The following is a 25188-nucleotide window of genomic DNA, read 5'->3' as shown; positions in this document are numbered from 1 at the left end:
ACACACACATCCACACATCCACACACACACATATATACACACACACATCCACACGTCCACACACACACATATATATATACACACACACATCCACACATCCACACACACACACACACACACACACACACACACACACACACACACACACACACACACACACACACACATATACCCTCACACACACACACACACATATATACACACACACATCCACACACTCACATATACACACACACACACACATATACCCTCACACACACACACGCACATCCACACACACACATATATACACACACACATCCACACATCCACACACACACATATATACACACACACATCCACACGTCCACACACACACATATATATATACACACACACATCCACACATCCACACACACACATATATACACACACACATCCACACACTCACATATATACACACACAGATCCACACACACACATATATATACACACACACATCCAACATCCACACACACACACACACACACACACACTCAAAGAAAACAAACGACCACACACATACACACAAACAAACCCACAAACATTTGAAAATATTTATATAGATGTATTGTAGCAGTTCAATAATTTAAAACAGTGAATAATTTTCCAAGATTTATTTAGTTTGGTAATATATATGTATACATACATATACCTACATACAGGTAGATTCATATTACTGAGATACATGCTGCCTTCTGCGTGTTTATTCCTGGTTAAAGACTTGTTTCTTTCTCCACTCGCCATGTCTTGGGTTCGATTACCGTGGCTGCTCACTCCCTCCAACTCACACTTAGCATGAGTCTTCAATAAGCCAAACACCCTATCATGGCTCCACCTGAGCTGCTACACCTTGTTTCACCTTCTTACCTGTCTTGGACCACCGTGAATACCTCCTACGTACCACTGTTCGAACATCCCACGTAGCAAACTGGAGCTCGTACATCAGTTCGGATGCAAGGAATAACTCGATGAGCTTCTGACTTTTTAAATCCAAACAGAAGTAAACTTTGATATCATGTGAATAATGAAATTGAGCAACGATGGCATTGATTGTCATTTACAGGATAATGACGTCATTGTAAGGTGGAGTGAGGATCAGAGGAGTTTGTAGGACCCCATCAGAGCCTCGGGCAGCAAATGGCAAAGGTCTTACATACATACCGAGAGGATTAATTATTTAGATGATTTGGCCCATTCAAACCATTCATTATTCCATCACAAGGTCGTCCTCATTCTCACATGCACAATATGCTGCATAACCTGTGGGCTCCCTGCAGTTAACGGACTCTTTGTCTTTCTAAGAAGCTCGGTTTGCATCGCACCTGGTACCGGTACACAAGGTAATCGTTCATTGGACTTGTTCCCTTCACCGAGGATGTTTCTCTTGCGCTGGCTTTGGTTACACAGAAAATGGCAATGTTATTGTAGCAGGGTGATATGAAAAACAAACACTCATTTCATGAAACCACCAAGCTGTGCAGATGGTTGTAGTTGTTGTTGTTGTATAGCCCCGAACAGTTCTCTTGAACAAGCCCGCGGCACGGAGACTGTCGATTGATCTCCCAGAAACGACCCAGATATCCCCCACATCTAGAGTGGTGTACCCCCGCCTTCACTAAGTCAGGGACATGGCAGAGCTAGAGAGAGAGAGAGAGAGAGAGAGAGAGAGAGAGAGAGAGAGAGAGAGAGTTAGGGAAAGAGTTAGGGAGAGTTAGAGTTAGAGAGATAGTTGGAGAGAGAGGTTTATTTTTGTTTTTTTTGTTTTTTTTGTTTTTTTTGTATACAAGATCGAGGCTCGTGTAAGAGGGAACATTAATCACAAAAAGACAAACTGACACATAAAGCATGAGATAAAGGGAGCGGGAGACAAGATGGGGAGAGAAGGGGAAGCACACAAGTACAACAGCAGAGAACAAGGACATCGGGAGATCTGTGGGAGGGAGAGGACTTGGGGGAGGAGGCATGGGAAGTGGGGGGGGGGGGGGGGTGGGAGGGAGAGGTATAAAACACATGGGCACTGCGAGGACTTCCAGGAAAGAAGTTGCAATTTCAAAAACGTGGATCTGGGGTGCATTAACGGGGGTAGAAAATATCAAGGTTTTGGATGGGGGAAGATAAGAGATGGTGGTGAACAGCTGTTTTAAAGACCTGGAGGGAGGAGTGGGATTGAAGAGAGTGAGGGAGTTTGTTCCAGAGGCAGAAAAAAAGAGGAATGAACTTCTGAGGAGTGAAGTGAACTTCTGAACTGAGGAGTGAAGGTGAGCAGAGAGTCTTGATTTTGGCAGTTTCACCATAAGAGGGTTGCTGGCAGATCTTCTGAGACCTGTAGGAATATTTGGGAGACAGAGCACAGAGAGAGAGAGAGCTGGGGGAGCAAGGCCGGGGAGGAGTCGGTAGAAGACAGGAAGACCACCAACCTGCCTGCGGTGAGAGAGTGAAAGGCCCTTGGAGTTACCTTCATCGTGAGAGATTCCAATGATTCTGAAAGCTTTGGTTTCAACAGCGTGAAGACGAGCTAGGAGTGAGGAAGGAGCACCAGCTCAGAGGGGAGAACAGTATTCCATTGAGCTGTGGATGAAAGCCTTGTATGTGGTGAGGAGCTCAGGTGTGCCAAGGAAGGACTTCGCATGACGGAGGATGCCCAGTCGGCAACTGGGTTTGGGGGCCAGCTGGGAAGGGTGGTTTTCCCCGGAAAGATCATGGGAGATAGTGAGACCCAAAAGTTTGAGTGACAGAATTTCTTGGAGAGGATTGTTCAGAAAGTAGATGGGAGGGTTTTCCAGACAATCTTTTCGGAGAGACATAGTGAGAGTGTGAGATTTGTCAGGATTGAAAGACATGTTCCACTTGTTTGCCCAGTTGTGATTTTGTCCAGGTCTGCAGAGAGTGAGGAGGCTGCAGACTGCCGATCTGAGGGATGAGGAATGGAGCGGCAGAGAGTGGAGTCATCAGCAAAGAGATAGAGAGGATTTTCAAGAGATTCGGAGAAATCATTGATGAAGAGCAGAAAAAGCACAGGGCCCAGAACACTGCCTTGGGGAACTTCAGCCTGAACAGGAAAAGGAGATGAGAGAACCCCATTCAGGGCCACACGTTGACGACGACTAGAGAAGAAGACCACAAGCCATGCCTGTGGATTTCCATGGATAGGCTACCATAGGAGGTTAGTTTGGAGAGCAGAGCTGGGTGCCAGACCGTATCGAAGGCACGTGATATGTCAAGGGAGACAGCTCTGATTTCCTGTTTGGCATTAAGGACCTTTGATTAAGGAGTTAGAGAGAGTTGGAGAGAGAGAGAGAGAGTTGGAGAGAGAGAGAGAGTTGGAGAGAGAGAGAGAGTTCGAGAGTTGGAGAGAGATTTAGAGAGAGATTTAGAGAGAGAGTTGGAGAGAGAGTTGGAGAGAGAGTTGGAGAGCGAGTTGTAGAGCGAGTTGTAGAGAGAGTTGTAGAGAGAGTTGTAGAGAGAGTTGTAGAGAGAGTTGTAGAGAGAGTTGTAGAGAGAGTTGTAGAGAGAGTTGTAGAGAGAGTTGTAGAGAGAGTTGGAGAGAGAGTTGGAGAGAGAGTTGGAGAGAGAGTTGGAGAGAGAGTTGGAGAGAGAGTTGGAGAGAGAGTTGGAGAGAGAGTTGGAGAGAGAGTTGGAGAGAGAGTTGGAGAGAGAGTTGGAGAGAGAGTTGGAGAGAGAATTAGAGAGAGAATTAGAGAGAGAGTTAGAGAGTTAGAGTTTGAGAGTTAGAGAGAGAGTTAGAGAGAGGGTTAGAGAGAACTGGAGAGGGAGTTAGAGAGAGTTGGAGAGATACTTGGAGAGAGAGTTAGAGAGAATTGGATGGACAGTTAGAGAGAGAGTTAGAGAGAGAGAGAGTTGGAGAGAGTCAGAGAGAGAGAGAGTTGGAGAGAGAGTTAGAGAGAGTTGGATAGACAGTTAGAGAAGGTTATAGAGAGTTGGAGAGAGAGTTAGCGAGAGTTGGAGAGGGAGTTCGAGGGAGTTGAAGAGTGAGTTGGAGAGGGAGTTAGAGAGAATTGGCGAGACAGTTATGGAGCGAGAGAGAGAGGGACAGAGAGCTGATCCATGGGGACCGATTGCCACTCTGACCATGATTGCATCCAGGCACCAGGGAAGAATGGGGAAGATTTGGCTCCAACTTGTATTGGGGGGTACAACTACTGCGAGGAGGTGTCCCCGATAGTTGTCGTGCAGATGATTGTCTTAAGACAGAATCGAACGTTTCCCTCAATTTATATTGTGTTTATCACCTCGTAACTAGAATTACCTGCCAAACGTGTATGTGTGTGTGTGTGTGTGTCCTCACCTTGCCTTGCAGTCCAGTGAGCTGGCTCAAACCGACTCCTGCACTATCATCTCACCATCCTATCTCACGCCCGCTGACCCGCACCTATTGGCAAAACAACGGAGGGAAAATATTCTTCTTGGCCGCTTACTTTGCTGCCAACAGCGTCATGTTCGCCACGTCTTATCAAGGTTACCAAGCTAGCGGACCCTGGATCGGTGTGGCGCGGGGTTGCGGTCTTTGCCTGAATTTCAACTGTGTCTTCATTGTGGTGAGGATTGTTGGAGAAACGCATCGCGGCAGGGAGATGCGGTTATGAAAGCTTTGAGCTGCTGGGCTGGATGAGCTCGATGGGCTTGACTGACCTGATTTTCCTTGGTGTGACCTGATTTTCCTTGGTGTGACCTGATTTTGCTTGGTGTGACCTGTTTTGCTTGGTGTGACCTGATTTTGCTTGGCATGACCGGTTTTGCTTGGCATGACCGGTTTTGCTTGGCATGACCTGTTTTTCTTGGCGTGAAAGGTTTTGCTTGGCGTGACCTGTTTTGATTGGCGTGACCGGTTTTGCTTGGTGTGACCTGTTTTGCTTGGCGTGACCCGTTTTGCTTGGCATGACCGCATTTGCTTGGCGTGACCGGATTTGCTTGGCATGACCGGTTTTGCTTGGCGTGACCTGTTTTGCTTGGGGTGACCGGTTTTGCTTGGCGTGACCGGTTTTTCTTGGCATGACCGGTTTTGCTTGGCATGACCTGTTTTTCTTGGCGTGAAAGGTTTTGCTTGGCGTGACTGGTTTTGCTTGGCGTGACCGGTTTTGCTTGGCGTGACCGGTTTTGCTTGGCGTGACCGGTTTTGCTTGGCGTGACAGGTTTTGCTTGGCGTGAAAGGTTTTGCTTGGCGTGACCGGTTTTGCTTGGCGTGACCGGTTTTGCTTGGCGTGAAAGGTTTTGCTTGGCCTGACCGGTTTTGCTTGACGTAACCAGTTTTGCTTGACGTGGAAGGTTTTGCTTGGCGTGACCGGTTTTGCTTGTGACCGGTTTTGCTTGGTGTGAGCCATTGCTCTCAGCAATCATCCTAAACATGACTGTCCCTCCATCCATACCTCATGACCAACTTCATGCTGACCTCAGCAATGTTAATAAACATACACCGGCCACTGAGTATAGTATTTCTAAGCACTGCAATCTTAATATCCCCAGATGAAAATGTAGCCTTAGGGGGAAATGTTACTCAATATCAGGATGCTGCCATTACAAGTCTTAACAAGAATTCCACTAAGGTGAAATTTTAAATTTGGCCGGTATGTCTACTCTTTACATAAGCTATGGTTGCATCTGTACCGTCAACAACTGAATGCTAGCAGATCTGGAAAGATGCTTTAACATCCCCTTTTGAAGGTGTGCACACATCTGGATGGAATCTGTAAGGCAGGTTGGGAATCAAACCCAGGCTTGACATCTCTACTTGGTGAGTCATAAGTCCCAGGACACGGTGTTAGCTACTATTTGTTTATACCATGTATTTATACTGTTTTCTTTTCTTTTTTAGATAAGCTAATAATACCTAAAACCAAGATGGCAGACACCACTCCATTTACTGGTAGAGAGGCTGGTATCAGTGGTGTGGTACCATGAGAAGAGAAACACAAACAAGATGATGAAACAGGTACAAGAAGACTTCGAGGAGCGTTTTGGAAAGTTAGCACAGTCAAATTCAAATCTTCATCTTTGGGGAAAAAAGGAATTTCAGACTGGAAGTGTACTCAACAGGGTGCGCAGTAGACGACCAAAAAAAACGTGATTTGGGAATACAAAACATTAAAACATCCGTTTTTAGACCTCTGGGAAAAAATGATTACGGAAATGTTCTGCAGAGTTGGGTGTTTCGTATTCATTGTTATGTTGCACAATGAAGGAAGACCTTCACATGAAGCCATATAAACCAACTGTCATTTAGGAATTGTCAGATGCAGATCATGAAAACATGTTGACAGCTTGTGCCGTTAATTGTCAATCTTGTGCCATGACAATGGCGGACACGTCATAAGGATGCACTCATTGTCTTAAGGAGGTATTGTAATTGTTGGGTTACTGTAATATATTATTATTACTCCTGTTATTATATATTACTATTATTACTGTGATATCGTATTACTCCTGGGGTAGCAGGGCAGCAGTTTTCAGCTACATACCTAGGGGAGTGACGTTCCTGCCCCCATGCGAGTCCCTGGCTCTGGCTCAGTTGGCTCCTGCTGACAGTATCTGGTATGGGCCTCTTGTCCAGGGTAACGGATCCCCACTGCCTTGTGGGGAAAGCCTCTTGAGGCTAAGGCTATGAGAAGGACACTCAGACATCAAACCACACCTGCAGGTCACCATGGGCAGTGCTACATTGTGGATAAATGTGCCGATGAATATCAGTGGTGGCACCAATTTAGGCATCACTGTGCAGCATCTGCAGACAGCTGTGTCCACTTTGGACATCAAGGGCAGCTGTCATCACACCGACGACCTTGGCCAGTCTGCTGCGCCTATGTGCATCAGACTTCACATTGCATTTGCTGCACCTGCAGCCAACGATGCTCACAGGAATAGAGAGTGGGAGAGGGATAGCACACACCTCTATCACCTTAAAAAAAAAAAAATTGTATACAAGATCGAGGCATGTGTAAGAACAAACATTAATCACAAAAAGACAAACTGACACATAAAACATATTGTTACGGAACCCAACGTCGGCCTATGATCCCCTTTGAGGGGGGATTAGTCCCCTCGTTTGTTACTGACCGACATGGTCCCTGAAGCTGCACCGCGGTCTCCGGAAAGGCCGGTGCACAGCCCCGTTCATACCGCGGATAAGATGTTACTTGATTGCCGAGCGGTGTTTAGCAACCGCAGCACGAACTGTTACCAAGACTAACCCGATCCTGAAACGTTGGCCAAAATCGTGCCACAGGTGTCCAATGAGGGAAAAGACAACAACGACGGATGTAGAGGAAAGAAAACAAGAGGTAGGAAATACGAATATGATTTATTATTACTATTTACACCATTGAAAGAAACCAAGGAGAAGGAAGGATAATAAAATAAAGGCAGAAAGAGGGACAGACCAGAAGGACACAGTGAAACTTAGCTTACCTATGCAGTTTTACTTAACCCAGGACAGAACAAACAAAGACAGACTCACACGAATGGGGAATGAAGGCAGGAACGATTCGATTCGGTGGAAGGAGAGGAAGGTCCAACGGGAACCGGAGCTGGAGCTTGATCCCGCACGGGACGTCGGGCGGGACCTCGACGGCCACCGACGCCACCGCAATCTGGCTCCCGCATTGCAGCGGGTCGAAACTGCGTGGTCTCCAAGCTGGTGGTGGTGGTGGACTCTCTGGGGACTCAACGGGACCGTGGGGACTCAACGTGGGGATCCCTTACTCATCTGCCGTCCCTGGCGCCACTCTCTGGTTCGCTCTCCGTGCTGCCGTGGGGATGTCGTGTGCTTTCCCAGGACTCATCTGCCATGGGGAGCGTCCCGCTGCGGGTTATATAGGCCCCGCCCTTCAACCTTGTTGAACCTCCCCGATCGTTCTTTCTCCGCCCGCTCAAGCCAAACCCCTTTGGCCTGGGTTGGTTGAGCGGGGCTGACTCACTCCTCCCCTCTATTACGAGGTGGAGACACGCCTTTCTTCTCCGAGCCGGAGCACATGGCAATGGCGGCGAATGCAGTTGGCAGTCGAGGTTTTGGGAATGGGAATGAAAGGGAATCGAAATGAAAGGGAATCTACTCTATTTGAATTCGGTGCAATGGAGTATTAATTAATGGAAGACAAAGCCTTAACCTAATACACAGAATAAGGAAATAACTGTCAACAAGGAGGAAATCTATGATTGGCTAACGTGATTGTATATGACCTAATTAAGGGACGCCCTTTTGACCTTTATACACAACTGGAGGAAGGAGGGTGATATTTTACAATGTACTACACAATAAAAAAAACACAATTCTCATATCCACAACACTGCACCCTCCTCCTCTTAGGCACGTCCCGGGCCTATTACCTTTACTTTTAGTGTGGCACGTAGGTGTAGTTCCCTCTACATTTAACCTGACCCTGAGTGTGACAGTTTTAAAACACAAATAAATATGTCCCGCTGCTCCATTGCACCCTGCCTAACAGATTTACGCCCACAGCTAACCGAATTGCGGAATTGTCTTCAAACTATACATTTACGATGGGGGAGTATTATTTATAGTTGACGCTATTTTATTTACAAAACTAACCCAGGACCTGTGATTGTTCTTTTGGGGGGGGAGACAGTCTGCTCTGGATCGACGCACCAGAAAGCACCCAAAACGCACTAAAGCACCCTCAAGCACCAATCGGTGCACAGTCATCACTGTTCAATAAAAAAAACCCAACAAACCCTGGTGCTGGTCTTCCTCTTCGGCTCCCTCTGCTGGCCATGGTTCTTCCAGTTGTTGTCATCTTCTTTGTTGGCGGCCTATTTGGACATAAAACTTGCACAAAACGTGTCCGTTTTTATTTATTTATGGCCCACAGGGCCGACTACGTGTGGTTCACCTGTATGGCATAGGTGCCCTGTGACCAAGGTCCGCCAGCAAGATCTCGGGCCTTCATGGCCGGTTCCAGCAGAGGGGCCATGCCCCAACCCATGGGGTCCATCAGTGGTGCTCAGCCACAGACATGTGGTCCATAAGGTGGTGCATCGATGCAGACAGCTGTGGTTGCGAGAGTTTCGGGCGCACAATGGCGGACTCACGCACGCTCCCCTCGGCACCCAGTGGCGCACAGTCCTCGTGTGGGAGACAGGGGGGGGGGGGGGGGGAAGACAGGTGAGCGAGGGGTAAGGTCACAAGGGTACACATCAATAAAGGCAATGCAAGGCGAGGTGCGTATGGAGACGGAGCGGAGAAAAGCTCGTCCCTACCGTACGTCACCCCCCCTGTCACCTACTCTACCCTTGCCCTTACCCCATATTTACAACAATCTACACATTACAAATTCGTCACTACTGTCACGTCTTCCCCACATTTCCCCTATACCAAATTCGTCTTCACTCCCACTACTTCAAAATTTGCCATCACCCAATTCATCATCAATCCTCATAAGGAGGGAGAGATGGAACAACAAAGCACAATGTCACACCCACGTCATGATGCGTCTCACAATCCAAAACATTTGCACCAAAAATAATAAAAACAACCATGGCATGGTGTGGAGTACCATCGTCACCTCAGGTGAGTGGATGTAGATGGTGCAAGGAGATTTCAAACCTAACTATCTTCTAAATGACATGAACACACTTTACACTACCCGGGGTCTTTCCCTGCCAATCCATTGGCCAACTTACACGATGGGTTCTAAAAACCAATTCCCATTGACCAAACTGTGGTGCTTCTCAATTTGGGGTCTCACTCCCCCGATTCATCTCCCGGTGCCCTTGCACAATTTCCGGGCTGAGTCGTGTAGCTCTCCCAGCAGGTCTACCCACCTGCACACCTCCACCACTGTAGTTGCCACCCGAGCTTACCTAGCTCCTCACCCTAACCTATCTAACTGGGGAAGGCCCCTCCTGGCTCTGTCACCCCTCGGTGCCCTCTGGCACTGGGCTACCCGGGTCCGTCCTCCGGATCCTCGGGCCCCATCCACAACAACTCTACCGGCTCCCAGAGCCCACCTGCAGCCTCACTTGGCCGACATCCTCACAGTGGTGGAGTGCCCAATCAACTACACATACTAACAGGCTACACGCCCAGCCATTTCCACAACACTAATGCACCCATCCAAGCACCATTCTTCCACACGCACCACAGATGCCAATATCCAACCACAATTTACCTGTACCCTCTACCTAACTCTTAGACTACCCTCCCCGGGTATTCGTGATGGGGTCCATCCTCCTTTCCCCCATCCACACCTTCGCACCATCCACTCCACTCCACAGTTTCCACCATACTCACTCCACGACCATCCATTCCATACTCCATATATTCCACACTCCATGTAATCCACACAACCATTCTCCATACACCTGCAGTTGCACACCTGTGCAATCTCACCTGGTGCCACCTGCACCCTCCTTCCTTCCTGGACCATTTGGTCAACACAGCACACATCACTATCACTCACTCATACACTGCTCCATACACCTGTTCAGTTGCACACCTGTGCAATCTCAATCGTACTCACTGCTCCATACACTTGTTCAGTTGCACACCTGTGCAATCTCAATCCAACTCACAATCACAATCATTTACTCATACCCTGCTCAATACACTTCCGATTCTTAAACACGCGGCATCATCTCATCTAACTACTCCCCTCTGGAACTTGCGCTTCCCAGTCGCCCCTTTAAACTATTGCGCTCCCTCGTCATTATCATCCAAACTAATCTACCTGCGTCCCCACTACAGGTATCAGTGTCACTACCTAACCTTAGCGTTACCTATGGTCAATCTCTAGGTCCCTACACACGATATCCTAACCCTCCCGGGCTAGTTTTCACTGCCAACCCCATAACTAGTGCTCCTTTGCCCCCTCTGTGAGGGATGTCAGAGTTGCCATCCCATCACATCGGGTATCTCTCACTACCAATTTGGTACATCAAATTTCAGCCAATTAAAAATTTGCCAATCATCCGCCAATCATCAATCTGCCAATCATCAAATTTTGCTTTTCAATTTCGGGTCCAAAACACTATCACCATCATCACAGTCCGTTAAACTTGAGCCTCGGTGCGTTGTTATATTTTCAAAGCTCGGCTTCGCACAGCCGAGCAATGAACGCGGGTGGTTTGGTCGCCTGCAGGTTGAATCCGTCCGGCTTTCGGTTCAGGGGGGGGGGGGGGGGGGGGCTTGGTCGGACCGAGATTCCACGCACCATCTCGGCGCGGTACCTTGCGGTCCCGGGCCCGATGACCGAGGCTCGCCCGGTCGGAACCCCGTCCCCGCCACCCGGGGGCACCGTTCCGCTTCCTCCTACTCGCCCTTGAATCGGACCGGTCGCCTCGCCCGACAAGGCCCGGACTCGACCGTGCAGGGTGGGGCCAAGCCCGAATCGGCAACGGCGCTTCTAAGAGAAGCGATGCAGCATCGATCCGCGCCGGGCCTCGCATCCAACAAAGCGCACCGTGCCCCGAGTGCTCGCCTCGGCTATCCGTCGCCCTAAACGCTGCCCCGGTTAACGTCGATGCTTCACTCGCATGCCCACACGCACACGCGACCCTTTTCACACTCACAAAACCCAGCGTCTCGGCGCCTCCAGTGCATCCCACACACTCCGTCCATTCCACCACCGCACTCCCTGTTACACACCACACCTCTCGCGCACCCTCTTGCGCACACTCACCGTTCACACACTTCGTTCCACGCTCCGTACACCCCGACGTGCATTCTCGCTCGCACTCGGTTTCACACTCGTGCTTCGTAACACGCTCACCCCTTGACGCACACTTTTTTTCACACTCGTGCCATTCGCTTTAACACAACACACAAAGGACCTTCCACGAACGCCCGGGTGCCATATTGACCCCAATCGCGTGACAATTCTCTTCGCGCCAAACCCCCTCTTACAAAATCTCCCGGCACCACATACAGCCCGTTTCACCTTCGGGGTTCTTCTTCCTCCCTGCACCAACACCTGCAAATCTTTATAAGGATTAATGAGCACAGCATCAGGATGTGAGCACGGACTTTGCACGGATTCCATTTCTCCCTCCAATTCCTGGGCTACCGCCGTCGTCTCTTCAATTTTAACTATACCCATTATTTCTTTTTCTTTATTCGCCACGACGACCGCTGGCTTTAATAAAATTCCCTCTTGTACCTCAGCGGTCGCCGGCTGCCCCATACCCCGGGTCGCGATTTCTACCCCGGTCCAGTTACCTGTGCTTTTCTCAACTTCGCTCAACCAGTGCCCCTCGACCCGCTTTACCTCCTCGTGCACCCGTGGGACCTGCTCGCCAAAACTGCGGTCTCTGTCCCTCTCCAACCCCTCATTAATTTCTTTGATTTGGTTTCCCAATTGCTTATTGTACTTTTCCATTATTTGTTCCCTTTCCCTGGTGGTTCTCTCAGCCAATTTGTCCATATACCCCATCATCTGCGCCGCGATGAGGTCCCATTTCACCTGCACTGCGGACTCGGCTGCCGCAGCGCCGCTATTTTGTGCCTCTGCAACCACGTGCGCGAGGGCGCCATTTTGTGCACCTGAAACTTCCTCAACCACATCATCATTTCTCTCCTCCATTTCTTCCCTGTGGTCCTGGGTTACCCCTAACCCCTCTTCTATTTCCCCCACCGGCATCCGATCATCTTGACCATCCATGGCACGATTTTCAAATTTGGATGTTAAAATAATTTCGGGCGCTCTTAATTTTTGACCAAATTTTTTGAAGTTATTAAAAATTTGGTTCGGGCCTCAAATCTCACTCCCAGACACCAATTGTTATGGAACCCAACGTCGGCCTATGGTTCCCCCTTGAGGGGGGATTAGTCCCCTCGTTTGTTACTGACCGACGTGGTCCCTGAAGCTGCACCGCGGCCTCCGGAAAGGCCGGTGCACAGCCCCGTTCGAACCGCGGACAGACGTTAATTGATTGCCGAGCGGTGTTTAGCAACCGCAGCACGAACTGTTACCAAGACTAACCCGATCCTGAAACGTTGGCCAAAATCGTGCCACAGGTGTCCATGAGGGAAAAGACAACAACGACGGATGTAGAGGAAAGAAAACAAGAGGTAGGAAATACGAATATGATTTATTATTACTATTTACACTATTGAAAGAAACCAAGGAGAAGGAAGGATAATAAAATAAAGGCAGAAAGAGGGACGGACCAGAAGGACACAGTGAAACTTAGCTTACCTATGCAGTCTTACTTAACCCAGGACAGAACAAACAAAGACAGACTCACACGAATGAAGGCAGGAACGATTCGGTGGAAGGAGAGGAAGGTCCAACGGGAACCGGAGCTGGAGCTTGATCCCGCACGGGACGTCGGGCGGGACCTCGACGGCCACCGATGCCACCGCAATCTGGCTCCGGCGTCGCAGCGGGTCGAAACTGCGTGGTCTCCAAGCTGGTGGTGGTGGTGGACTCTCTGGGGACTCAACGGGATCGTGGGGACTCAATGTGGGGATCCCTTACTCATCTGCCGTCCCTGGCGCAACTCTCTGGTTCGCTCTCCGTGCTGCCGTGGGGACGTCGTGTGCTTTCCCAGGACTCATCTGCCGTGGGGAGTGTCCCGCTTCGGGTTATATAGGCCCCGCCCTTCAACCTTGTTGAACCTCCCCGATCGTTCTTTCTCCGCCCGCTCAAGCCAAACCCCTTTGGCTGGGTTGGTTGAGCGGGGCTGACTCACTCCTCCCCTCTATTACGAGGTGGAGACACGCCTTTCTTCTCCGAGCCGGAGCACATGGCAATGGCGGCGAATGCAGTTGGCAGTCGAGGTTTTGGGAATGGGAATGAAAGGGAATCGAAATGAAAGGGAATCTACTCTATTTGAATTCGGTGCAATGGAGTATTAATTAATGGAAGACAAAGCCTTAACCTAATACACAGAATAAGGAAATAACTGTCAACAAGGAGGAAATCTATGATTGGCTAACGTGATTGTATATGACCTAATTAAGGGACGCCCTTTTGACCTTTATACACAACTGGAGGAAGGAGGGTGATATTTTACAATGTACTACACAATAAAAAAAACACAATTCTCATATCCACAACAATATAACAAGGGGAGCGGAAGACAAGATGGGGAGAGAAGGGGAAGCACACAAGTACAACATTTGAGAGCAGGGACATCGGGAGATCTGTGGGAGGAAGAGGGCTTGGGGGGAGGAGGCCTGGGAAGAGACGGGGGGGGGGGGGGGCGGGGTGGGAGAGGAATAAAACACATGGACACTGCTAGGACTTCCAGGAAAGAAGTCGGAATTTCAAAAAAGTGGATCTGGGGTTAATTAACGGAGGTAGAAAAGATCAAGGTTTTGGATGGGGGAAGATAAGAGATGGTGGTGAACAGCTGTTTTAAAGACCTGGAGGGAGGAGTGGGATTAAATAAAATGAGGGAGTTTCTTCCAGAGGTGGGATAAAAGAGGAATGAAAGAGTGAAGGTGAATAGAGAGTCTTGATTTTGGCAGTTTAACCACAAGAGGGTTGCAGGCAGCTCTTGTGCGTCCTGTAGTAATATTTGGGGGACAGAGCACAGAGAGAGCTAGGGGAGCAAGGCCGGAGAGGAGTCGGTAGAAGACAGAAAGACCACCAAACCTGCATGCGGTGAGTGAGTGAAAGGCCCTCGGAGTTAGCTTCATCACGGAAGATTCCAATGATTCTGAAAGCTTTGGTTCCAACAGCGTGAAGCCGAGCTAGGTGTGAGGAAGGAGGCCAGAGGGGAGAACAGAATTCCATTGAGCTGCGGATGAAAGCCTTGTATGTGGTGAGGAGCTCAGGTGTGCCAAGGAAGGACTTCACACGACGGATGATACCCAGTCGGTGACTGGCTTTGGAGGCCAGCTTGGAAATGTGGTTTTCCCAGGAAAGATCATTGCAGATAGTGAGACCCAAAAGCTTGAGTGACAGAACTTCTTGGAGAGGATTGTTCAGAAAGTAGATGGGAGGGTTTTCCATTCGGTCCTTTCAGAGAGACATAGTAAGAGTGTGAGATTTGTCAGGATTGAAAGACATGTTCCACTTGTTTGACCAGTCTGTGATTTTGTCCAGGTCTGTAGAGAGTGAGGAGGCTGCAGACTGCCGATCTGAGGGATGAGGTATGGAGTGGCAGAGAGTGGAGTCATCAGCAAAGAGATAGAGAGGATTTTCCAGAGAGTCGGAGAGATCATTGATGAAGACCAGAAAAAGCACACGGCCCAGAACACTGCCTTGGAGAACTCCAGCCTGAACAGGAAGGGGAGATGAAAGAAATCCATTCAGGGCCACACATTGACTACGACCAGAGAGGAAGTCCGCAAGCCATGCATGGAGATTTCCATGGATACCATATGAGGAGAGTTTGGAGAGCAGAGCGGGGTGCTCGACCGAATCGAAGGCACGTGATATGTCAAGGGAGACAGCTCTGATTTCCTGTTTGGAATGGAGGACCTCCATCCATTGTTGAGACGGCAGAAGCAGCATGTCCAGAGCAGAGTGACCTGGTCTGAATCCAAATTGATGATCCAAGATCAAGCCATTGGAGAAGAGGAAGGATTTGATGTCAGAAGAGATGATTGATTCCATGACCTTGCTAATTATTGGGAGCAAGCTGTTGGGTCTGTAGTTGCATAGATCTGTTTTTGCACCTTTTTTGTGTAAAGCGGTAATGTTTGCTGATTTCCAGGATGCTGGCAGATGCCCTTGAGCAAAAGAGAGGGTGAAGAGAACAGAGAGAGGGTGAGATAGAGCGGCAGAGCAGGATTTTAGGACCCGTGGGCTGATGCCGTCTGGTCCAGTTGCAGAATCAGAGTCAAGGTTTGACAAAAACGCCTCCACCTTGTCAGGAGAGAAGGACACAGATTCCTGGAGCAGCTGGGTTCGACTGGGAAAGGTGGGTACAAAGAGAGATGGGTTTGGGACACAAGATTTTGAGGCAAACACAGAGTTGAGGCATTCGGCTTTTTCACGTGCGGTGTCAGCTGTGTCGCTGTATGGGGTAAGGGAGGGGATGGAAGGGGAACAAACACCAGAAACAGATTTGACCAGACGCCACTAGGATTTGAAGGAAGGAGACAGGTTTGAGAGTTCATTCTTGAGTGTGGAGAGATCGTGCTTCCTGGCATTCCTGAGGGTAGACACACACTTGTTCCGAGCTTGGTGGAAGGAACTGAGATTGCCTTCAGTTGGATTAGCCTCCCAAGAGGCAAAGGCAAGTTGTTTCAGGGCAACTGCCTCACCACAAGATTCAGTGTACCCTGGATGGGAGGAAGGGCAAGACAACTGAAGACGAGATGGGATAAATCTGTGCATTAGAGAGAGCAATTTACTTTGGAAGAATTGCCAGGAATAGTTGATGTCAGAGGCAGTGGAGATGGGAGACCAGTCCAGATGATTAATGGCTGCTTGCAGACCGTGCCAGTCAGCCTGAGTGAAATGCCAGACTCGTCGGCGCTGAGGAGGCTCTCTGAGAATGGCCAGAGAGATGTCCACTTTAACAAGCACGTGATCAGTGAACCGATTGGAGCAGAAGTAGAGCAGCAGACATTTGCAGGGAAGTTTTTCATAACCAAGTCTAGAAGAGAAGACACTCCATTGACTGAGATCTGAGTCGGGAAACAGATTGTGTCCGTCCCAATGAGTTGCAGAAGTCCTTTGCTGAGGTGCCATGGCTGGTGAGAGAGGAACCCACACCCAGCCACCTGGCATGATGACAGTTGAAGTCACCACATATGAGGAAGAGAGAGTTGGGATGAGTGGATAGAAGTTGGTCCATGTTGTCAGACAGCGAAATGTAAACGGAGTCATCACTGTTTGGAGGACGGTGCAAAACACATATGAACAAAAGGTGGGAGCGGAGAAGAAGCTGGAGCCATTGTAATTGTTTCTTTACGAAGCCGTAATTTCAATTACGAAGCCAAAATTGCTTCTCTGTGCAGGTTTTAAGAGATTCGTCGAAAGCGATGATTCGTCAAAAGCATCATCGTTACTCTTGGCAAAGATCTGGTGTCTTTATTTGTTTCTGTTTGTCCCTAGACAAACTGTAATGAGCTCGATGAAGCAGTGCATGAAACGTGTTGGTAACACTGGTGTTGCTGGTACATTTGTGAATAGGCCTTTGATGATCTTGGTAAAACAAAGTCTGTGAGCGTTTTCTGGTTTGTGCACAAAGCCCAAATCAATGGGGGAAACTTAGCAGACTACTGCTGGAGAAATAGTAATCAATTAGTTGCTTCAAAGTGCAGGAAGGTAAAAAAGGAGGTGCACCATTTTTAGGTAAGAAGTGATGGCCCAGACTTAGACTTCTGCCAGGTTGCTGAAGGTAAGCTGGACCACGATCGGATGAAGACTCACTTTAACAAGGTTCATCGAGCTAGCTTTAGTTCGTATAAGATGACAGAGGTCATGTTCTTTGGAAATATAAAGATCACCGGAGGAATAAAAGTTGTTTTGGATAAATTTTCCCCCTCCATAGATTACCACCAAAAATGGGCAGTGTGGGCTGGTCACATCCATTTGAACAATTTCACATTATAATCAATATTGACAGTATAGTTACCTCCGCCACCAAAGGTGGTGGAGGTTATGTTTTCTCCCCTATCTGTTTGTCTGTTTGTTTGTGAACAAGATATCTCAAGATGTTGTGGACGGATTCGGACGAAATTTAGCAGAGATGTAGCGTATGTGACAAGGACGAAATGATTACATTTTGGTGAAGATCCGGATTCGGATCCGGATAGTAAAAATTATTTTAAAGTGATTCTTTACCATCGGGAGATAGGGCCAGAAACGATACATAGCAGGATATCTCAAAAAGTTGTGGACGGATGATTTTGATTAAATGTGATTCTGTATTGTGATTTTCTGGTCTACTCTTGGATGCAAAACGTAAACTGTTCACCTGGCGGAGGTATGCTCTCTACTGAGTACCGTTCTAGTTTCTACCTGGGTTCATCAGCTGCTCAAAATGGTCATGTTGTGGAATTTGAGAAAAATGCTCCTGGTTAAAAGCCAAAGGACAGCATACGAATGCAAACGTGCTGAAAACATGAAAACCTTTACAAGTGGGAATATAAAGTAGCAAAGGTAGAAATAAACATAGAAAAATAAAGAAAAGGTAAAATGAGGAGAGACGTCTGAGGAAGGCAATGGAGAAAGGTATTAATAGTGTGTCACTGTAGAAAATTGGTGATCACCCGGCTGGGCTACTGGTCGACATTTTAGGACATGCCTTGGACATGCTGCACGACTTCCAGCCCAACATGTTTGAATACACCTGAGTGGTCGCCACATTTGGTGCACTGCAATGGTTGTCGATATGGTGCTGAAATCAATGAGTACGCTTTCTGACAGAGAATGGAACAGGTACCTCGTGTCTGTTCACCATCTGCACTTCAGTTTTCAGGACGGCCTACTTACTAAAGGCCGGCCTTTTTGGGTGAAAAGCATCTGATTTCTATTTTGAGGCAGATATGGACCTCATGAAGCAGATATGGACCTTAGGGGCAGATATGGACCTTTGGAGGCAATATAGACTTTTCCTGGCAGATATTGACCTCATGGGGCAGATATGGACCCTTTGGGGGTAGATATGGACCTTGTGAGGCAGATACCGTCCTTTTGGGGGCAGATATGGATCCTTTGAGGGCAGATATGGACACTTTGGGAGCCAATTCAGACCCTTTGGGTGCCAATGCAGACCCTTTGGTGGCAAATATGGACCTTTTGGGGGCAGATATGGACTTTGTTGAGGGCAGATATGGACTTTGTTGAGGGCAAATATGGATATATGTGCCCTATGTTGTTGAAACTAGACCCTTTGATGAAGCGTGGGGACCCTTTGAGGCAGATTTGGACCTTTTGAGGCAGATATACACATTTGATGTAGCATCTGGACTCGTTTGACCATACTCGTTGATCATGCTCAGTGATCATGTGCTTGAAGTTTCTCATTGATCTTGCAAGCCATTCTGGAGAAGAAAAAAGTGTAAGGTTTCTTCTTCTTCAAAAAAATTCAAACATTCTGGCTGCCAGACCATGTGATCGATCACGTTGAAATTTTAAACATGTATTCCATTTGACGACTCATTAATTCTTGTAAAGATTGACTTCAACAGCTGAAGCGGTTTCAGAGAAATAGTTATGTATTTATTTTATTTTGATGCAATATGGCTGCCCATCCATGTGACCTATGACATCAAAAATGTACGCTCCGCCTAGGAATGGGTAGAGGATCATGTGTTTGACGTTGCGTGTTGATCGGATAACGTTTGTTTTTCTATCCAAAATGGCTGCTAAACCACATGACATATGATGTCATCATTTCCACAATATATGCAGCAATCATGCGAGATGATATTTGTATGATATTAGAGAAATACATTTTAAAATATTTTCCTTAATCTCAATATGGCTGCCAAGCAATGTGACTGGTGACATTTTCTTTTCCAACATTATATCCCCATTGATAGTCGAACATATGGTTTAAATTTTGCATCGATTCGTTCAGCACTTTCAGAGAAAAGGTTTTAAAGTTTTGCATGAAATCCCATGTCACAAAATATATTTCCCAAGGCAAGTACATCATGCGTGTGGAGTTTCGCATTGATCTAGTAAGCTGTTCTGGAGAGAGAGTTCTGGAGAAGATTTTTGAAGATTCGCATTTTCAACACAATATGACTGTCGAACCACGTTAAGGATGATGTCATCAATTTAATTCTCCAATACAATTTTTGCGTAGATGACGCTCAATAAATTTCATACTGATAGGATCAAGCGTTGTACCTGTTGAATTATGACGTCATAATGGAGGAACCTGTGACATCATCATTAACGTATGTTATTCCCCATGGGGAGTACTTTACAATGAGCCATGCTTCATTTTCTCCATGGAGTGGTTTCGGAGATATATAGGGGCAAAGTGTTTCGGTTTTTCCAAGATGGTGCCCATACAACGTGACCTATGATGTCATAATTTTCATTAAAAAAATAATCTACAGGAGGAGGCGCTCCTTTGGTGTCAATCGGACCAACGGTTGCAGCGAAAATGAATTTTAAAGGGAATAAACCCGCAAAATCCGGGCCGAAGAATAAACATAGGGGCAACACCCCGGGCGCTCACCTGGTAGAATAAATAGTATACTGCACTGACTAAAGGTATTTTAAACCAATTTCAATGGTTACTAGAAGACAGGGCAGCATGTAGAATCATACAAACATAATTATAAGACTTTAAACAAAGAAAGAAAAAAATACCTATTTTGGGGGGCCCCCTCCCTCCCCCAACCCCATATACCTCCTAAGACCCCAATTTTTCAAATGCCTTGGACAAACTTTGGTACATGATGGGTGATTAAGGTTGTCAAGTTTCATCGAAATTGTGTGTGTAGTTTCTGAGCACAAAGAAAATACCTATTTTGGGGGGTCAGACCTGGACCCACTTTGACCCCGGTAAACCCCCTTAGACCCAGATTTTTTTTTTAATGCCGTGAACAAACTTTAGTCACAACATAACAAATATAATTTGTGCCAAATTTGGTCGCAATCCCATCAGTGGTTTCGGAGAAGAAGTTTCAACTGTTTACGGACGGACAATGCGCCATCGCATAAACTCCCCTGAACTTCCTTCCAGGTAAGCCAAACACAACATACCAAAATGAATAGGGTACCCTAATAATAATAATTGCAAACAAGTGACCGAGTGGTACATTGCTCACCGGAGAATGGACCGCTCGGTTACCCATTACAACTCGATTCACAGTGACCTTTGACCTGGAAGAGTTTTGGCTGGTGGTAAAACCACCGGCTCATGGTCGAATGTTCCAAGTTGTAAACCAGAAGCAGGTATTTTAATCTTGTCCTTTGGTGGCAGAGGCTTGAAAATGGAGACATTTAAGACCCATAAGTTGAGTGTTTTGATTGTGATTCGGGAAATGTAGTGTTGTTTATCTATTTTATTTCTGCCGATGAGCCCAATAATCTCACGCTTGTTCGCAACCTGCATCCTGACAGGTGTTGATGCTGCGAAGATGCATTACATTGCTACGCACCTCACGAGCGGCCTCCTTCATTCCATTCGAGCAGCACGTATTCTTCCACCAGCTCGTCGGCGTTGTCATCTTCATTCTCGCCTCGGTCCACTCCTTGTGCCACACCGCCAACTTCGGTACTGTCACACCTAAAGGCAGAAAACTTTACGCACGGAGGAATGTGCAGAATGACATTTGGTAGATGTTGCATCTTTTGTGTTCAAACTACGCTCAAGCAATGATGGAGGGTGCTGATTGATTAGGTGGTACTGGGTTCAGTGTACATGTTGCTTCTAGTACAAGACCAATGACTATAACGAAGGTGTGTTTGGCTGTCGGTGCTTTGGGGCAGATATGGATATGTGCACCCTTTGAGGCAGATATATACCTTTTCTGGCAGGAATGAACCTTTTGGGGGCAGATATGGACCTTTTAGGGGCAGATATGGACCTTTTTGGGGGCAGATATGGACCTTTTGGTGGAAGATATGGACCTTTTAGAGACAGATATTCACCTTTTGGGGGCAGATATGGACATTTTTGGGGGGCAGATATGGATATGTGCACCTTTTGAGGCAGATATGTACCTTTCCTGGCAGGTATAGACCTTTTGGGAGCAGATATGGACCTTTTTGGGGGTAGATATGGACCTTTTTGGGGGCAGATATGGATATATGCACCCTTTGATGTAGAAACTTGACCCTTTGAGGCAGATTAGGACCATTTGAGGCAGATTGGAACCCTTTGAGACATATATACCTTTTTTTGGCAGATATTGACCTTAGGGCAGATATGGACCTTTTTAGGGGCAGATACGGATATATACACCCGTTGAGGCAGATATATACCTTTTCTGGCAGGTATGGACCTTTTGGTGGGCAGATATGGACCGTTTTTGGGGAAGATATGGACCTTTTTTGGGGCAGATATAGACATATGCACCCTTAGATGTAGAAACTTGACCCTTTGGGGCAGATATGGACCTTTTTGGGGGTTTGGGGGCAGATATAGACATATGCACCCCTTGATGCAGAAACCTGACCCTTTGGGGCAGATATGGACCTTTTTGGGGGTTTGGGGGCAGATATAGACATATGCACCCCTTGATGCAGAAACCTGACCCTTTGGGGCAGATATGGACCTTTTTGGGGGCAGATATAGATATATGCACCCTTTGATGTAGAAACTTGACCATTTGGGGCAGATATGGACCTTTTTTGGGGCAGATACGGATATATGCACCCTTTGAGGCAGATATATACCTTTTCTGGCAGGTATGGACCTTTTGGGGGCAGATATGGACCGTTTTAGGAGAAGAGATGGACCTTTTTTGGGGCAGATATCGACATATACACCCTTTGATGTAGAAACTTGACCCTTTGGGGCAGATATGGACCTTTTTTGTGGCAGATACGGATATATGCACCCTTTGAGGCAGATATATACCTTTTCTGGCAGGTATGGACCGTTTGGGGGCAGATATGGACCTTTTTTGGGGAAGATATGGACCTTTTTTGGGGCAGATGTGGATATATGCACCCTTTGATGTAGAAACTTGACCCTTTGGGGGCAGATATGGACCTTTTTTGGGGCAGATATGGACATATACACCCTTTGGGGCAGATATGGACATATACACCCTTTGATGTATAAACTTGACCCTTTGGGGCAGATATGGACCTTTTTGGGGGCAGATATGGACATATACACCCTTTGATGTATAAACTTGACACTTTGGGGCAGATATGGACATTTTTGGGGGCAGATATAGACATATGCACCGTTTAATGTATAAACTTGACCGTTTGGGGCAGATATGGACCTTTTTGGGGGCAGATATAGACATATGCACCCTTTGATGTAGAAACTTGACCGTTTGGGGCAGATATGGAACTTTTTGGGGGCAGATATAGACATATGCACCCTTTAATGTAGAAACTTGACCGTTTGGGGGAGATATGGACCTTTTTGGGGGCAGTTATGGATATATGCACCCTTTGATGTAGAAACTTGACCCTTTGCGGCAGATATGGACCTTTTTGGGGGCAGATATATATATATATATATATATATATATTGTTGTATACAAGATCGAGGCTCGTGAAAGAGCTAACATTAATCACACAAAAAGACAAACCGACACACAAAACACAAAAAACAAGGGGAGCGGCAGACAAGATGGGGAGAGAGGGGGAAGGACACAAAAGAGAGGGGGAAGAGGGGGAAGGACACAAACACAACATTTGAGAGCAGGGACATCGGGAGGACTTGGGGGGAGGTGGGAGAGGAATAAAACATATGAACACTGCAAGGACTCTGGGGTGAATTACCGGGGGTAGAAAAGATCAAGGTTTTGGATTGGGGAAGATAAGAGATGGTGGTGAACAGCCGTTTTAAAGACCTGGAGGGAGGAGTGGGATTGAAGAGAGTGAGGGAGTTTGTTCCAGAGGCGGGAGAAAAGAGGAATGAAAGAGTGAAGGTGAGCAGAGAGTCTTGATTTTGGCAGTTTAACCATAAGAGGGTTGCAGGCAGATCTTGTGCGACCTGCAGGAATATTTGGGGGACAGAGCCCAGAGAGAGTTGGGGGAGCAAGGCCGGAGAGGAGTCGGTAGAAGACGGAAAGACCACCAACCTGCCTGCGGTGAGTAAGTGAAAGGCCCTCGGAGATAGCGTCATCGCGGGAGATTCCAATGATTCTGAACGCTTTGGTTTCAACAGCGTGAAGACGAGCTGGGTGTGAGGCAGGAACACCAGCCCAGAGGGGAGAACAGTATTCCATTGAGCTACAGATGAAAGCCTTGTATGTGGTGAGGAGCTCAGGTGTGCCAAGGAAGGACTTCGCACGACGGAGGATGCCCAGTCGGCGACTGGCTTTGGAGGCCAGCTTGGAAATGTGGTTTTCCCAGGAAAGATCATGGCAGATAGTGAGACCCAAAAGCTTGAGTGACAGAACTTCTTGGAGAGGATTATTCAGAAAGTAGATGGGAGGGTTGTCCAGTCGGTCTTTTCGGAGAGACATCGTAAGAGTGTGAGATTTGTCAGGATTGAAAGACATGTTCCACTTGTTTGCCCAGTCTGAGATTTTGTCCAGGTCTGCAGAGAGTGAGGAGGCTGCAGTCTGCCGATCTGAGGGATGAGGAATGGAGCGGCAGAGAGTGGAGTCATCAGCAAAGAGATAGAGAGGATTTTCAAGAGAGTCAGAGAGATGATTAGAATATCGTTAGAGAGGATCGTGGAGGAACCTGTCTTCTTTAAACCTCAGACATTTAGTTTGGTTTGCTCTTTGTTGTTGAAGTGTGCGGCGTCACCATGCCTAGATCAAAAGAGCTCTCTGAGGCCTTCAGAAAGAAGGTTATAGATGCCTACGAGTCTGGGAAGGGATTTAAAAAGATCTCCAAACAATTTGAAATCAATCATTCGACTGTCTGGAAGATCATCTACAAGTGGAGAAGATTCCAAACAATTGCCAACTTGTTCAGGCCAGGCCGCCCCAGCAAGTTCAGCCCGAGAGCAGACCGCAAGATGCTGAAAGAAGTCTCCAAGGACCCCAGAATGCCATCATGGGACCTACAGGTAGCTCTTGCCACTGTTGATGTCAAAGTGCACGAGTCTACCATTAGAAAGAGGCTGCACAAATTTGATCTACATGGGAGGTGTGACAGGAGGAAACCTTTGCTGTCCAGAAAGAACATCAGGGCAAGACTAAAGTTTGCCAATGAACACCTAGGCAAAGACCAGCACTTCTGGAACAATGTGCTCTGGACAGATGAGTCATAGGTAGAGCTATTTGGTCACAGTACCAGAAGACATGTGTTGGCGAAAACCAAAGGCAGCATTTGACCACAAGAACCTGATTCCAACTGTAAAGCATGGTGGTGGAAATATTATGGTTTGGGGCAGCTTTGCTGCATCAGCACCTGGGCAGCTCACCATCATAAAATCCACTATGAATTCTTCATTGTACCAGAGGGTTTGTACCATTGTACCAGAGTACCATTGTACCATTGTACCATTGTACCATTGTACCAGAGGGTACCAGAGGGAAACGGCTGACTCCGCACGTGAAAAAGCTGAATGCCTCAACTCTGTGTTTGCCTCTAAATCTTGTGTCCCAAACCCATCCCTCTCTGTACCCACCGTACCCAGTTGTACCCAGCTGCTCCTGGACTCTGTGTCCTTTCCTCCTGACAAGGT

The 25188-nt window shown here is 47.4% G+C and overlaps 1 protein-coding gene across 2 annotated transcripts in view; it reads left to right on the top strand.

Annotated features, from left to right (window-relative positions):
* NOX5 (NADPH oxidase 5) overlaps positions 1 to 25188 on the top strand; it is a 178373-nt gene that overhangs the window by 48918 nt on the left and 104267 nt on the right. For both annotated transcript variants that reach the window (XM_068106728.2, XM_068106729.2), the window contains exons 6-7: positions 4340 to 4577; positions 20979 to 21132. In XM_068106728.2, coding sequence (XP_067962829.2) covers positions 4340 to 4577; positions 20979 to 21132 — 392 coding nt within the window. The remainder of the gene's footprint in view (positions 1 to 4339; positions 4578 to 20978; positions 21133 to 25188) is intronic.

The sequence above is a fragment of the Myxine glutinosa genome, chromosome 2 (genome assembly GCF_964187855.1).
Source record: "Myxine glutinosa chromosome 2, kmMyxGlut1.1, whole genome shotgun sequence".
In the NCBI taxonomy this organism is placed as follows: domain Eukaryota; kingdom Metazoa; phylum Chordata; class Myxini; order Myxiniformes; family Myxinidae; genus Myxine; species Myxine glutinosa.
This window is presented reverse-complemented; position numbering and strand designations above follow the sequence as displayed.